This window comes from Pecten maximus, chromosome 4 (genome assembly GCF_902652985.1).
Source record: "Pecten maximus chromosome 4, xPecMax1.1, whole genome shotgun sequence".
Lineage (NCBI taxonomy): Eukaryota > Metazoa > Mollusca > Bivalvia > Pectinida > Pectinidae > Pecten > Pecten maximus.
In genome coordinates this window covers 13,500,043-13,518,236 of record NC_047018.1, presented here as the reverse complement: position 1 = coordinate 13,518,236, position 18,194 = coordinate 13,500,043, and the positions used below count along the sequence as shown (strand labels likewise).

The following is an 18,194-nucleotide window of genomic DNA, read 5'->3' as shown; positions in this document are numbered from 1 at the left end:
TGTTTTGTAATATAACAATGGACCCATCTGTCCATAGATAATATTTTCTCTCTAGTACCATTTAAAACCACAAATCTTTTTTTTCAATGAAAATCTTCTATAATTTTAAACATGAGTTGAACAAATTTGACACTTTGAATCTCTTGGCTTTTCTTTGTAACCTACTGCATGTACAGTGTACTACACATACACACTGTGTCAAAGTTATTGTCCATATAATCTTTTAATTAGTTTTATCCTAAAATTTTCAACAGGTTTGGAATTCCCTCGGAAAGTTGAGTCTTGATTTTACTAGAGGACTTTGTGTTTTACGATTTAGTGTGCATTGTATTAAACAATTTGGACTTCAGTATAGATCTACATTTTGTATATCAAGTTGATTTTGTTGTCAATGTTATGTAAAATTTGTATATTATGTATGTATAGGATACTGATGAGTCGGAAGACTCAAAGTCAATAAAGAACTTGAATATATAGGGCATACTCAATCGTAAAAATATGAAGTGTTCTAGCAAATTAAAACTGTACATGTCTCAACTCGAGTTTTCAGCCTGTTCATAAAAAGCCATTACGTTATATTGAGATGGAACTCAGCTTGCCACATTTCTTAATGCTTAATGAACAAACACTCAAAAATAATGTTTGTAGTACGTTGTCTGGTCCAAGTCTATTCAGTAGTAGAATTTCAGGAGGATGTCTTTTCACTAAAGATACATTAATCTGTAAGATATTTGATTCCATATACATTCTAGATCCATAAACCATCTTTTGAGGTAACTTCCGATCATATTTAGGATATGAGAGTGTGATATTATTTAGAATATACAGTTTAAAAATTGCCATGAACAAAGATTTGTTGATTTTAAACGTACCTTATGTGGTATATGAATGGGAAACCTATCCATCTTTATTCCAGCATCCTGCATTTTCAGTTTCATGCATTGTAGTACAGCTAGATGATAGATATCCTATACAGGTCATTGCATATAATCCTTGGCTGAATTTGTGCTGAATTTGTTTTTATTTTGTTTTATTATTATTTTTTTCTTTCATGGAAACTTGTAACTTAGAAGAAATTTCTTAGATATTATGACCGATGGTATATTTTAACATTGACAGAGGGCTTTCTACTAAAAATATGTATGCTTATAATGCAAATTAGCCAGCAAACATTACAAATAACAATAACTTAGAAATCCAATCCCAGTTTTTTTTATTTAGTACCAAGTGGTGGATCATATCTTTGATCATTTGTAGTAAGTATTATATACCATAACTTTTTTTTCCAATTCTGTATCAAATACATTGGGGCATTGTTTATTTATTGTTTGTTATAAACTTCTGGAGATATCGGTTTTATGTTGCGAGGTCAAGTAGTCTTGTTAGTTCTAATGATCCTGGTCAGTTCTTGTGGTAAGTTCTGATCCTGGTCAGTTCTTGTGGTAAGTTCTAGTGATCCTGGTCAGTTCTTGTGGTAAGTTCTGATCCTGGTCAGTTCTTGTATTTGTGATCATGCCATTATGTACAATCATTATGTCATTCTTTTGATAATAAAATATACTCAATATATGAAACCCATTGTTTGGTTTTACATGTATGTTCTACAATGATTCTCTGCCGTATCATCAGGCCTTTGAGGTCACCAATACAATCATAATCAATGTGCTCTTGGTAATAACGCCAAAGTCTTGCTGGATAATGTTAGATTACATATAAGGTTTACTTCACAACAGTATAGATAGTTTTAGGATTGGAGCAGTAATCGTGTATAAAGTTATGCAATGATGACACGCAACTGTTAATGTTCTCATTCTCTGGTTGTTAATATCACGAGTGTCCATTACTCTGAGAATATTTTGTACCTATTGAGCCGAATGCTCTGTGATGTCGTGTGCAGATGGACAATCACGTGACACTAGGAGATAATTGTCTGTGATGCTTCAACGTCCCAAATGACGTTTCCACTGAATAATTATAAGCATCATAGGAAATGAACTAATTTTACAAGGTGATTTTAATGCTAACCAGTATGGTGGAAGTTATGAATCCCTAACTGACTTACTGACGCCTACAATGAGGATACAGAACCCATATTTCGTGATTTTGTTTTCGAAGACCTCAGAATAGACCACAGGATAGTGTTCGGCAATGTACACAGTTTCGATCGACGTGTTCACGGCAAAAATCGTCCCATTAATATTGTTGCAAACAAGTAAAACGAAACCTTTTAAGCTCAAGGGATCCAATTCCGAAATACATGAGCATGTTCCGTCAGTGGTAGAGGATAGAAGGAAAAGACCAGTGTTAAAACAGCACAAACAGTTGGGCGACGAGGTCAGCTTAGTAAGAGACAAGCCTTACATCAACGGACGGTTATACATGGTAAACGAGGAATATGTTATATTAGGCACAGACAGTCAACACAGCCTCGGAATGGATACAATGACGCCGTCAGTAACGGCGACAGTCAACAGACGTCATTTTCACTCGGATAATACCCTCAGATTACCAAGACGAGACTCGCGAGCACCCGAACGCGACCCGTGAGTATCTGAAGGCGAACCGCAAGTTCAATACATGAACAACCTGTCACAGAGAGGGGCTCGACGTCCCAACACACCCCACGGTACTATTCCGAACCATACTCCTAGATAGCACAAAGGGGACGGTGAACTCTCGGTACTTTCATGGAACGTCTGTCGAGGACTCGTTGACAAACTTGAGGACAAAGATTTTTGTAAACCTAATTAAATAAAGATATAAGATGCCTTTCTGAGTGCTGGATTAAACCACATGGTGACTTAAAGATAGATAATTATGATTACCTTGCTTTCCCAAGATCAGTTTGTAGAGGAGGTGGAATAGTTATATATTACAAATCGGCATTATTCAATAATGTAATAATTGGATATATATATAACATTTCCTTTCCAGATTCTGGTTCTCAAACTTACAAATAAATCAAACAAGGACATTTAGTTATATCATTTATTGCATACACGCCAAGGAGTCAAAGCAAGTATATTAAACTTAAATACATATATATATATTGCACGGAATGTTAGTGGGTGTTAATTAAGTCGATGGTCCTTATGTTGTTGACCACAAATACTTGTTGACAGGAGTGTGGTTTTTCATTATAGAAATGATAAGTAAGGCTAGAATAAATCGTTTTATAGCAACAAGATACTATCATATGGATACATAGCTTAATTATGAAAGTTTACAATAATATGTAACCACGTAGTGGCCTTATCGTGGATTAGTATTGTTATACAAAGTTTTATAACAATACTAACTGCTATAAAACGATTTATTCTCGTTTTGCGCACTCCTGTTCACTAATCATACACTTAAGGGGAAATGATTTAACCTTAATGGCAAGTACAGTGTATTTTTTTGCCATTATCTATTTTTTACCTCAACGTCAAATGCTATCTATATCTGTTTACCTTTTAAAAGTATACAATGTAGATAAATTTGATCAGTCACATAATGGCAAACTAATATTTACCTTAAGGTTAAAAAAACAAACTTTTGCCATTATGTACATATTGTCAATTTTTTTTTTACCTGAAGGATAAATGAAATGTTAATAATGGCAAACAAGAATTTATTTCCCTTAAGGTCAAACAACTTTTGACAATACAATTGTATGAACATAATCGCAAACGGTTTTTTGACCTAAGGGAAATAAATTGTACATAATAGCGATAAAAAACAACATTTGTTTCCCTTAAGGTGAAAAAAACCTTTTGCCATCATGTACCAATCTTTTAACCTGAAGAATTAATCATGTTTTCTCGAACATAATATTAAAAAATATTAACAAAACAGTTGTTTTTGCCATTATGTGACTTGTTGCATTTTCATGAAGATTTGACCGTAATGGTCATTCTTTTGCCTTATGAAAAATAGCATCTTTATTGCCACTTAAAGCCAAATCTGTTATATTAATTTATGTATTTATTTATTTTACACTTTGGCATGTCTGTGATTGTTGACAGGGCGCTCTGTCCACATACTATATATGTACTCGCCTCGTCTGTCAATACACATGCTATTAATAATATTTAAAGCAGGTCATCGTCCACGTATAAATAGAATATCAAGAAAATATCAAATTTCACACATAAATACATTTTGCCTCCAGAGTTCCATTCCTATATGTACTTCCATTGTTTTTACTGGACAGACTTGACCAGGACAAATAGTCCCTAGACGCGATAATATCGAAAGCGAGACTAATATATATATAGATCTACTTCAAGCATACTTAACATTGATATCAGACTTTCTTTTCATTTCAAAAACAATTTATCAAAGACCGAAAGTTTAATTTAGCTTTGACAGAAATTCAGACATCATTCATTAAGATCCTATTGAGATAAAGTTAATGATACATGAAGATGGCAAGCTAAAGTGGGAAATGTCGCTATTTTCGAATATCCATAATTCAACTTATTTACGGATCATAAGACAATACCGTAATACCGTATAAAAGTGCTCTCGTCCACCTTTACCATGTATGTACACGGTATCAAGTAGGATGCAGGCTTGCCTGTTTCTTGTTTGATAACATTTCCAAAATTTATCTTTCCTCTCAAAGATATATTGGGATACTGTTTGTGTCATATATCAGTTTTCTTGTTCTGTCGTGGACTCCATTACGGTTATCTTTCAAGCACGTTTTTGTTCGGCCATTTTTAACATCAGAAACCAGCTTTCGCACTGAACTTTGGGATTGGACAGCCTTATTTGGGAGCCTCAATTGCATGTTTTCTCGTCCTCGACGATTTAGATCGGTCAGGGATTTCTATCTATATTGATATAATTACACGTGTTTTTTTTTCGAAACCCAGCGTTACTTGAAATTTAACAGATGCAGAAAATCTGAAATTTGAACTTTGTGTCATTAAATTAGAAAATTGTAATTTGTTTGGGCGATGACCTCCTTTAACGTCCTCATGAGGTCGGGTACAATGTCCAGTCACATATCGCTTTAATTTTTTGGGGAAAGATAATAAGTGCATGACTGTTATTGAACATGATTACTCATTAGGAATTCTGATAGGAAATCGTAAATAAACTTGCAGATCTCCTCGACAAAGTTAGAACGACACATGATTCAGTTTCTAAGTATTATTAGCGATTCATGGATTTAGTGGTTTTACATGTCATTGTCCATTGCAATTCAAAGGAAATGTCATGAGCTAAAATGGGACAACACTCACAATAACTGAGATTACAGACGCAATGTTGCAGTACATCAGTCAACGATGTCATTGATGAAATCATGTCAGCTATACTACATCCGGTTGTTCATTCCATATAGCATTTATATTTTCCTCTACTGAGGATTTCGGGCTGTTAATTTTATTGATCGAACTGTTAAACACTTTAGGAGGCACTGGTATCTTTACAGCTGTTTTTTTCTTGGATGACAAACGTTTTACTGTTTCCGGTGGCGCCCATTCAAACATGAACTCCGACTGAGCATCTTCTTCTTCTATTTCACTTCCGGTGTCATAATATGACGGGACATCATCTAACGATGACTCAGTTTCTGCATATGATGCTCGTTCTTGTGTTGATGCGGAAGCCTCAACACTTCGCAGTGACACAGTCTTAGTGTCATTTTCTAAAGAATCTGATAGCTTTGACAGGGACACCATGCTACCATCACTTTCGATAGAAGTTGTAGAAGCCATAAGAGGACTTTCAGGAGTAATAGTGAAGGCTATTTTGATCCCTCTGACGTAAGCCTCCCCATCAGTTTCACACATATGCAAAGCCTCGGCGTAATTATTCGTTTTTCTTAACTGAATCTCATTTAATCCCATCTTGAATTTAAACGGAGAGTCAAGCTGCAGTTCTAGCGGTATCATTGTCATTTTGTCTAGCGTCGACGCCAGTACCGTTTCCTCCTCAATCACATCTAAACACTGTAAAACGTTTCTATAACTAGAGGATAAGGCGGGAAGCTCCCCAATGACATGTCTGATTTTGAAAGGAAACTGGTCTCTCTTTGATATTATATCCGCTATCTTCCTCAGTCCGTCGGATTCTTCCGTGTCGTCAGCTAATTTATAAAATTTACCATTCTTTGACAAAGGCAGTATCATTTTATCATCCTTTTCATCTGTACAGATGAGAAATTGTCCTCCTGGAACGTTTTCGGTATTCACTTTCAGCACCTTTTTAAGAGTTGCAGTTCCAGCTGTTTGTGAGCCTTCTAGGATTTCCCCTGCCTCCATATGTCTACTGTCCACTGTCTGAGGTTTCTTATCCCCGGGTTCCCCGTAAAGAGCGAGGTAGCTGAGGCTGGAGGCCACATAGAACTTGGAAACTGGTTCTCCGGCTAGAGATGCTACCGTCTTGTGGAGCTTTGGTCGTGAATCGTCAGACTTCATGATATAAAACCAACCTGTCAACACATGTAAGGTACCACACTTATTCGATTAATGACAATCCTATTCCTAACGATGATACCTAGCGGTATCAATGGTAAGTATGACGAGTTATTCACAAATCACGACCAAGCCAGGTATAGCCGATGGTTTCAAGAAGAACAAAGTGTATCCGGTAATAAACACTAGCAAAAATTCGTACATACGGGTCAATCACCCCCACATTCGGAAAAGAACAAGTCATGTTGTATTTTGTGAACGTTTATTGAAACTGATCAGGTAGAAAATCCTGGGTGTATCTACCCCTATTTACATCGCAAAATTCCAAAACTCTTTCAAAATTGTATTAACCCTTGTTGTATCTACCCCTATATACATCGCAAAATTCCAAAACTCTTTCAAAATTGTACTTGTTCGAAGGTTATACATTCTGAATGAATACTTATTTAGATACAAAACGTTCCCATATAATAACCAGACATACCTTGGTGGTAAGCTAGGTGAAACAACTCGAACGGATTCTTTACATTGAAACAAGCCCATTTAAATACTATCGATTGGCTGACGACGCCTTCCATTCGTTTTGTGTTCAATCTTTAAGTCAATATTATCTAGTATATATAACAATAAAACATTCATACATGTATTTAACTTCTGATTCGTGCCCGTGTTCTCTTAACTCCCAAAACTACTTTACATGACTTTGTTGGTAATAGTTATGGTAGATATTTTAATTATTTAGACTCGGCAGCGTTATACGGGGTGTGTGTCATTGATGACGAGACGTCCGTGAGAACCTTTCGAACACGTCAAATATAGAATATTTCTTATTACGGCTTATTCCCTGGCCATTGAGCAGGAAGATACATAAACATTCCAAGAGAAACAAGAATTTTTAAACAATGTAACTCCCTTGATGTGGAGGAGGATTTCCACTTTTTACTATCTGTATCAAATTTCAAGATCTAAGAGTTAAATATATTTAAAAGTTTTGGGAAAATGCTACAGTTTATAACGCTATTTAGCTTCTAAATTCGCTAAGTATTTCTTTTTCGAAATAAATAAGTGAAGAACCGCTTGAATATGTTTTATTTTGATGAAATTGTATATTGTGTATTAAATGTTATTAGAAGTGATTCTTTCTCCATACATTATTTTGCACTAAAACTTTAACTTGTGACTTACATATACACTGAATAACTTGGGGCTGAAGGTAAAACATTAACTCTCTAATCAACGGACACTATGTATATGTTACATGCATATCATAGCCGGTGTAACGATTAAAATGGACCCCGTTGAAAATTGACCCTAGGTCAGTTTTCAAGGAGGGTCCATTTTCAACGTTACACCGGCATCAGTCAAAGTTGAAGTAAATGAAATAAAAAAAATACAAAACATCACTACAGTATTATTTTTCTTGTAAGTTTGCTTGGGGCTACTCAATTAACTTGAAGTTGTTGTGGGTAAGATTTAAAATTCAGTAAACAAAATTATCAGTTATATAATGACTTTTTTAATTCTATGTTGTTGCTAAACAGAGCGGAACACCCTTGCTCTCTACCCTGGTCATTGTGGAGAAGACATACCGACACTTTACCTATAACAATTAACTCGGTAACATTATACACACACGGTAGCCGATAAAACGCCAGTGTTTTAAAGATGTATTGAATTCACACTTCGGTCAGACAGATTCATTGTAATCAGTTAGTGGTATACATGAAGAGGAAACTCGAGTCGACTGTTACAGGATGACGAAGTGAAATAAAGTGTAGTAAAAGTCATTATCTGAGTACATATATATCCTCATTTTCTATCATTATGTTACATAAACTAGTAGACATTTTATTAAAGTGCGGTAAAATTAAGCTGTACCTGCATGGATCAGTTTTCAAATATTTACTTAAAGTAAAGGCGTCGTATCGTAATACTGTATGCTGCTTGAACTAAAGACAAACGTTTATATAGAATGTTAATGAAAACAATGTAGAATGCGACACAGTACGTTTTACGTGTATCTGTATGTAGTATGTTACACGGTACATTTTACGTGTATCTGTATGTAGTATGTTACAGTACATTTACGTGTATCTGTATGTAGTATGTTACACAGTACGTGTATCTGTATGTAGTATGTTACACAGTACGTGTATCTGTATGTAGTATGTTACACAGTACGTGTATCTGTATGTAGTATGTTACACAGTACATTTTACGTGTATCTGTATGTAGTATGTTACACAGTACGTTTTACGTGTATCTGTATGTAGTATGTTACACAGTACGTGTATCTGTATGTAGTATGTTACACAGTACATTTTACGTGTATCTGTATGTCGTATGTTAAACAGAACATTTTACGTGTATCTGTATGTAGTATGTTACAGTACATTTTACGTGTATTTGTATGTAGTATGTTACACGGTACATTTTACGTGTATCTGTATGTAGCATGTTACACAGTACGTGTATCTGTATGTAGTATGTTACACGGTACGTTTTACGTGTATCTGTATGTAGTATGTTACAGTACATTTTACGTGTATTTGTATGTAGTATGTTACACGGTACATTTTACGTGTATCTGTATGTAGCATGTTACACAGTACGTGTATCTGTATGTAGTATGTTACACAGTACGTTTTACGTGTATCTGTATGTAGTATGTTACAGTACATTTTACGTGTATTGTATGTAGTATGTTACACGGTACATTTACGTGTATCTGTATGTAGCATGTTACACAGTACGTGTATCTGTATGTAGTATGTTACACAGTACGTTTTACGTGTATTTGTATGTAGTATGTTACACGGTACATTTTACGTGTATCTGTATGTAGTATGTTACACAGTACGTGTATCTGTATGTAGTATGTTACACAGTACGTGTATCTGTATGTAGTATGTTACACGGTACATTTTACGTGTATCTGTATGTAGTATGTTACACAGTACACTTTACGTGTATCTGTATGTAGTATGTTACACAGTACGTGTATCTGTATGTAGTATGTTAAAGTACGTTTTACGTGTATCTGTATGTAGTATGTTACACAGTACATTTTACGTGTATCTGTATGTAGTATGTTACACAGTACGTGTATCTGTATGTAGTATGTTAAAGTACGTTTTACGTGTATCTGTATGTAGTATGTTACACAGTACATTTTACGTGTATCTGTATGTAGTATGTTACACAGTACATTTTACGTGTATCTGTATGTAGTATGTTACACAGTACGTGTATCTGTATGTAGTATGTTACACAGTACGTGTATCTGTATGTAGTATGTTACACAGTACATTTACGTGTATCTGTATGTAGTATGTTACACAGTACGTGTATCTGTATGTAGTATGTTACACATTACGTGTATCTGTATGTAGTATATTACACAGTACGTGTATCAGTATGTAGTATGTTACACAGTACGTGTATCTGTATGTAGTATGTTACACAGTACATTTACGTGTATCTGTATGTAGTACGTTACACAGTACGTTTTACGTGTATCTGTATGTAGTATGTTACACAGTACGTGTATCTGTATGTAGTATGTTACACAGTACGTGTATCTGTATGTAGTATGTTACACAGTACGTGTATCTGTATGTAGTATGTTACACAGTACATTTTACGTGTATCTGTATGTAGTATGTTACACAGTAGGTGTATCTGTATGTAGTATGTTACACAGTACATTTTACGTGTATCTGTATGTAGTATGTTACACAGTACGTGTATCTGTATGTAGTATGTTACACAGTAGGTGTATCTGTATGTAGTATGTTACACAGTACATTTTACGTGTATCTGTATGTAGTATGTTACACAGTACGTGTATCTGTATGTAGTATGTTACACAGTACGTTTTACGTATATATCTGTATGTAGTATGTTACACAGTACGTGTATCTGTATGCAGTATGTTACACAGTACGTTTACGTGTATCTGTATGTAGTATGTTACACAGTACGTGTATCTGTATGTAGTATGTTACACATTACGTGTATCTGTATGTAGTATGTTACACAGTACATTTTACGTGTATCTGTATGTATGTAGTAGTACACCAGTCACGTGGTATCTGTATGTAGTATGTTACACAGTACTTACGTGTATCTGTATGGTAGTATGCTTACACAGTACATAGTGTATCTGTATGTAGTAGTTACCCACAGACACTTAGGTATCTGTATGTAGTATGTTAACACAGTACGTGTATCTATGTTAGTATGTTAACACTAGTACGTGTATCTGTATGTAGTATGTTACACAGGACGTGTATCTGTATGTAGTATGTTACACAGTATGTGTATATGTATGTAGCTATTGTTACACGTACGTGGATCTGTATGTAGTAGTTACACAGTATACGTAGTATCTGTATGTAGTATGTTACACATTACGGTTATCGGATGTAGTATGTTACACTAGTACGTGTATCTGTATGTAGGTATATTACACAGTCATTCGTGTATCTGTATGTAGATAGTTAACACAGTACGGTGTATCTGTATGTAGTATGTTACACAGTACATTACGTGTATCTGTATGTAGTATGTTACACAGTACGTGTATATGTATGTAGTATGTTACACATTACGTGTATCTGTATGTAGTATGTTACACAGTACGTGTATCTGTATGTAGTATGTTATACAGTACGTTTGACGTATATATCTGTATGTAGTATGTTACACAGTACGTGTATCTGTATGTAGCATGTTACATAGTACGTGTATCTGTATGTAGTATGTTACACAGTACGTGTATCTGTATGTAGTATGTTACACAGTACGTGTATCTGTATGTAGTATGTTACACAGTACGTGTATATGTATGTAGTATGTTACACAGTACGTGTATCTGTATGTAGTATGTTACACAGTACGTGTATATGTATGTAGTATGTTACACAGTACGTGTATCTGTATGTAGTATGTTACACAGTACGTGTATATGTATGTAGTATGTTACACATTACGTGTATCTGTATGTAGTATGTTACACAGTACGTGTATCTGTATGTAGTATGTTACACAGTACGTGTATCTGTATGTAGTATGTTACACAGTATGTGTATCTGTATGTAGTATGTTACACAGTACGTGTATCTGTATGTAGTATGTTACACAGTACGTGTATCTGTATGTAGTATGTTATACAGTACGTTTGACGTATATATCTGTATGTAGTATGTTACACAGTACGTGTATCTGTATGTAGTATGTTACACAGTATGTGTATATGTATGTAGTATGTTACATTTTACGTGTATCTGTATGTAGTATGTTACACAGTACGTGTATCTGTATGTAGTATGTTATACAGTATGTGTATATGTATGTAGTATGTTACATTTTACGTGTATCTGTATGTAGTATGTTACACAGTACGTGTATCTGTATGTCGTATGTTATACAGTACGTTTGACGTATATATCTGTATGTAGTATGTTACACAGTACGTGTATCTGTATGTAGTATGTTACACAGTATGTGTATATGTATGTAGTATGTTACACATTACGTGTATCTGTATGTAGTATGTTACACATTACGTGTATCTGTATGTAGTATGTTACACAGTACGTGTATCTGTATGTAGTATGTTACACAGTATATTTTACGTGTATCTGTATGTAGTATGTTACACAGTTCGTTTTACGTGTATCTGTATGTAGTATGTTACACAGTACGTGTATCTGTATGTAGTATGTTACACAGTACGTGTATCTGTATGTAGTATGTTACAGTACGTTTTACGTGTATCTGTATGTAGTATGTTACACAGTACGTTTTACGTGTATCTGTATGTAGTATGTTACACAGTACGTGTATCTGTATGTAGTATGTTACACAGTACGTGTATCTGTATGCAGTATGTTACACAGTACGTTTACGTGTATCTGTATGTAGTATGTTACACAGTACGTGTATCTGTATGTAGTATGTTACACAGTACGTGTATCTGTATGTAGTATGTTACACATTACGTGTATCTGTATGTAGTATGTTACACAGTACATTTTACGTGTATCTGTATGTAGTATGTTACACAGTACGTGTATCTGTATGCAGTATGTTACACAGTACGTTTACGTGTATCTGTATGTAGTATGTTACACAGTACGTGTATCTGTATGTAGTATGTTACACAGTACGTGTATCTGTATGTAGTATGTTACACATTACGTGTATCTGTATGTAGTATGTTACACAGTACATTTTACGTGTATCTGTATGTACTATGTTACACAGTACGTGTATCTGTATGTAGTATGTTACATAGTACGTGTATCTGTATGTAGTATGTTACACAGTACGTGTATCTGTATGTAGTATGTTACAGTACGTGTATCTGTATGTAGTATGTTACACGGTACGTGTATATGTATGTAGTATGTTACACATTACGTGTATCTGTATGTAGTATGTTACACAGTACGTGTATCTGTATGTAGTATGTTATACAGTACGTTTGACGTATATATCTGTATGTAGTATGTTACACAGTACGTGTATCTGTATGTAGTATGTTACATAGTACGTGTATCTGTATGTAGTATGTTACACAGTACGTGTATCTGTATGTAGTATGTTACACAGTACGTGTATCTGTATGTAGTATGTTACACAGTACGTGTATATGTATGTAGTATGTTACACATTACGTGTATCTGTATGTAGTATGTTACACAGTACGTGTATCTGTATGTAGTATGTTACACAGTACGTGTATCTGTATGTAGTATGTTACACAGTACGTGTATCTGTATGTAGTATGTTACACAGTACATTTTACGTGTATCTGTATGTAGTATGTTACACAGTACGTGTATCTGTATGTAGTATGTTACACAGTACGTTTTACATGTATTTGTATGTAGTATGTTACACAGTACGTGTATCTGTATGTAGTATGTTACACAGTACGTGTATCTGTATGTAGTATATTACACAGTACGTTTTACGTGTATCTGTATGTAGTATGTTACACAGTACGTGTATCTGTATGTAGTATGTTACACAGTACGTGTATCTGTATGTAGTATGTTACACAGTACGTGTATCTGTATGTAGTATGTTATACAGTACGTGTATCTGTATGTAGTATGTTATACAGTACGTTTGACGTATATATCTGTATGTAGTATGTTACACAGTACGTGTATCTGTATGTAGTATGTTACACAGTATGTGTATATGTATGTAGTATGTTACATTTTACGTGTATCTGTATGTAGTATGTTACACAGTACGTGTATCTGTATGTAGTATGTTACACAGTATGTGTATATGTATGTAGTATGTTACATTTTACGTGTATCTGTATGTAGTATGTTACACAGTACGTGTATCTGTATGTCGTATGTTATACAGTACGTTTGACGTATATATCTGTATGTAGTATGTTACACAGTACGTGTATCTGTATGTAGTATGTTAAACAGTACGTTTACGTGTATCTGTATGTAGTATGTTACACAGTTACGTTTATCTGTATTGTAGTATGCTTACACAGTTACGTGTATCTGTCTGTAGTATGTCTACCGGCTCATTTTACGTTTACTGTATTGTAGTATGTTTACATCAGTTACATTTTACGTGTATCTGTATGTAGTATGTTACACAGTTACGTGTACTCTGTATGTAGGTCTGTTACACAGTACGTGTTATCTGTATGTAGTATGTTTACACAGTACGTGTATCTGTATGTAGTATGTTACACAGTACGGTTTTACGTGTTATCTGTATGTAGTATGTTACACCGTACGTTTTACGTGTATCTGTATGTGAGTATGTTTACACAGTACGTGTATCTGTATGTAGTATGTTACACGGTACATTTTTTTTACGTGTATCTGTATGTAGTATGTTACACCATTACGTTTTACTCTGTATCTGTAGTATGTACACATACGTACATGTATCTGTATGTAGTATGTTACAGTACGTTTTACTTACGTGTATCTGTATGTAGTATGTTACAGTACATTTTAAGTGTACCTGTATGTAGTATGTTACACAGTACGTGTATCTGTATGTAGTATATATGGTGCTATCTAGTACTATGTATTCATATGTAAAACTCTTCCGATGCTCTCAGTGATTCCTGTTCAAACATTTATATATGCCAACGACTCTACCACAGTGAAGTGTTTCGAATGGTTGTATCAACTAAGATCAAAAGTACTACAATGTAACAATTCGAAAGATTTAAATCAAGTAACATGATAAAATGTACTGCAATGCAACATTTCGCCTTGTTTAATAAACCAATCAGATTTGACATCCTAATTACGTACTACATGTATGTTTTTAGTCTTGTCAGAGCAAGATTTCGATTACAGATTATTGGATACTACCAACCGGTATGGGTTCCTTACCATCGTAGTCTTCTGGAATGACCAGAACGGGGCCAAATTCCTGCGACTGACCACTCTCATTTTTCTGAATACATCTGACCTGGAGTTTCTTGACCTTTCGGAAGCTGTGGAGCAACAAGGGCTGGGAGAGATCAAAGTGAAAATCGTCCCAGTCCACGGGACAGGACTCGTAACAACACTTCACAACACAGGGAAGTTTGAATGCTGCCTGGATTCCCTTTAACGTGAACGATTGTGTACTCCATGTCACATCAGCTGTCACGCGGTCGTGGGATTTCTTCACGACATTTACTTTCCACCGGAGCATTGCTTAATGCGTGTATCGGAAAAACAATAGACCATGGCTGTGTTTCTTAGTAGATTGTACATGTATAGTTATGGTTCAGTGTTGTTATGCCTGTAAAGGATAGGTTCTTCCTCGTTCCTCATGGTGTCCATTAGCTCCTGGTCTCACACACACCTCCTTCGTAATCATTACGTATGATGACACTACCTGTGATTTTATCCTGTTTATGCTCAGGAACAAGCACATCGATGTCACATTTAACAAATTATTCTACTCTGATATTGTCAACGTACTGGTTTAGTATATAGAAACACACAATATGTTTACTCTGAGCAAACAAGATTTTGTTTTTTACGAATTTTAAAACCTCCTATTACAAACAAAGTTTTGGAACCTCACATAGTATACATATGGAATGAGGGGACAGCTCTCCCAGACTGAATTATGTCAGGATATATCCACTAGGTATATATGTCCATTATACAAAGTAACACAGTTCCCAGCGTATGTCTCCATTAGACAAAGTAACACAGTTCTCGGTATATGTCCATTAGACAAAGTAACACAACACTTCTGTGCGATAGTCACTGAACACCATACACGAGTTTGTGTATCACAGGAAGAAGTCGCTGGTGTCGTTTGTGTGTTGGTTTTAAATTCTAATTCATATACAGTAAAAATGGACGATAACACGGTAATGAATTAGAATACTTGCCTTACCAGTAAGACGTGTATCCACCATGTTTACAAATGTCTCAGCCCTTTGGTCATGCTTCGGCGGACACATTGGTGAACGGTCTCCTTTTAACTCGAGTTTGTGTGCAAGTTGTATAGAAAACTCCGTCCGACATGTGATAATTGTCTGGCAATGAATTGTATATTTCTAATGGGACCTGTAGTATATGATTTCTAAACGCGATAAATAACCATTATACCAAGTCATCGAAACAAATATAATGACAGAGTGGAAATGGGCATCACTTTGATAGCGACACCGTTCACTACACACATGCATATGACATTGTAAACAAGGGATTCGTCGTAAACAAGACACACAAAGGGATCCATGAACACGCCTCAAATTAGTAAAGTAAAAAGGTGTATTCCATATTATTATTGAAGGTTTAAACTACATGTATGCCATCAAGACTAATAATATGTAATGATATCGCAAGAAGCGACATAATTTCATTAGCATTTGATGACGTCAGAAAAGGCCATATTACATGTGTATATTAATTCTTACAAAATGAAAGTGCTGTTCAGTGTATTTATGTCTGAAAACTATGTGAAATTTCTGATAAATATTCATCAATGTATACATTATATTATTATGAAATATAATGCCACCAATTGTCTGGTGTATTGCATTGTAGGTAGTGAAAGGCTAGGACAGGGAGACAAACTTATCCTATGTAGTGAGAGACTCGGACATTGAGACAAACTTATCTAAGGTAGTGAGAGATTCGGACATGGAGACAAACTTATCCTAGGTAGTGAGAGACTTGGACATAGAAACAAACCTATCCTACATTTGTAGGTAGTGAGAGACATTGAGACTTGGTAGTGAGAGACTCGGACATGGAAACAAACTTATCATGGGTAGTGAATGACTCGGACATTGAGACAAACTTACCCTAGGTAGTGAGAGACTCGGACATGGAGACAAACTTACCCTAGGTAGTGAGAGATTCGGACATGGAGACAAACTTACCCTAGGTAGTGAGAGACTCGGACATGAAGACAAACTTACCCTAGGTAGTGAGAGACTCGGACATTGAGACAAACTTACCCTAGGTAGTGAGAGACTCGGACATGGAAACAAACTTATCATAGGTAGTGAGAGATTCGGACATGGAGACAAACTTACCCTAGGTAGTGAGAGACTCGGACATTGAGACAAACTTACCCTAGGTAGTGAGAGACTCGGACATGGAAACAAACTTACCCTAGGTAGTGAGAGACTCGGACATGGAGACAAACTTACCCTAGGTAGTGAGAGACTCGGACATTGAGACAAACTTATCCAATGTAGTGAGAGACTCGGACATGGAGACAAACTTATCCTAGGTAGTTAGAGACATTGAGACTTATCCTAGGTAGTGAGAGATTCGGACATGGAGACACACTTATCCTGGGTAGTGAGAGACTCGGACATTGAGACAAACTTATCCAATGTAGTGAGAGACTCGGACATGGAGACAAACTTATCCTATGTAGTGAGAGATTCGGACATGGAGACAAACTTATCCTGGGTAGTGAGAGATTCGGACATGGAGACAAACTTATCCTAGGTAGTGAGAGACTCGGACATTGAGACAAACTTATCTAAGGTAGTGAGAGACTCGGACATGGAGACAAACTTACCCTAGGTAGTGAGAGACTCGGACATTGAGACAAACTTATCCTAGGTAGTGAGAGATTCGGACATGGAGGCAAACTTACCCTAGGTAGTGAGAGATTCGGACATGGAGACAAACTTATCCTAGGTAGTGAGAGATTCGGACATGGAGATAAACTTATCCTAGGTAGTGAGATATTCGGACATGGAGACAAACTTATCCTAGGTAGTAAGAGATTCGGACATGGAGACAAACTTATCCTAGGTAGTGAGAGATTCGGACATGGAGACAAACTTATCCTAGGTAGTGAGAGATTCGGACATGGAGACAAACTTATCCTGGGTAGTGAGAGACTCGGACATTGAGACAAACTTACATTTGTATCTTAGGAAGTGAGAGATTCGGACATGGAGACAAACTTATCTAAGGTAGTGAGAGATTCGGACATGGAGACAAACTTATCCTAGGTAGTGAGAGACATTGAGACTTATCCTGGGTAGTGAGAGACTCGGACATTGAGACAAACTTATCCTAGGCAGTGAGAGACTTGGACATTGAGAGACTTAAACGTAGAGAGAAAATAAGTATCGTAGGTAGTGAGAGACTTGGATAGTAAAGTATCCCACGCAGTGGGAGATTTCTTCCTCCGGCGAACTCTCGGTTTTTTGTTGGAAGCCGTAATGGAATTTAGGTGTTAGATACATATCTTAATCAGGCAAGTGCCTCCTCGTGCCGTTATGTGTCAATTATCGTAAAA

The 18,194-nt window shown here is 35.8% G+C and overlaps 1 protein-coding gene across 1 annotated transcript; it reads right to left on the bottom strand.

Moving 5' to 3' along the window:
• Nucleotides 1-2,974: 2,974 nt before the first annotated feature.
• On the bottom strand, nucleotides 2,975-16,092 carry LOC117325295. The gene is made up of 2 exons (XM_033881412.1): nucleotides 14,810-16,092; nucleotides 2,975-6,427 (listed from the first exon to the last, which is right to left on the bottom strand). Exons 1-2 carry the CDS (start codon nucleotides 15,114-15,116, stop codon nucleotides 5,304-5,306), a joined length of 1,431 nt encoding a protein of 476 aa, XP_033737303.1. The 5' UTR covers nucleotides 15,117-16,092; the 3' UTR covers nucleotides 2,975-5,303.
• Between the last annotated feature and the right edge of the window lie 2,102 nt (nucleotides 16,093-18,194).

Bases quoted from the DNA above. Each gene is read 5' to 3' on its own strand.
- LOC117325295 (XM_033881412.1), bottom strand. From the start codon at position 15,116: ATGCTCCGGTGGAAAGTAAATGTCGTGAAGAAATCCCACGACCGCGTG. The intron at 6,428-14,809 runs GTAAGGAACCCA...ATGTGTTGACAG, and splicing joins CATTCCAGAAGACTACGATG to GTTGGTTTTATATCATGAAG.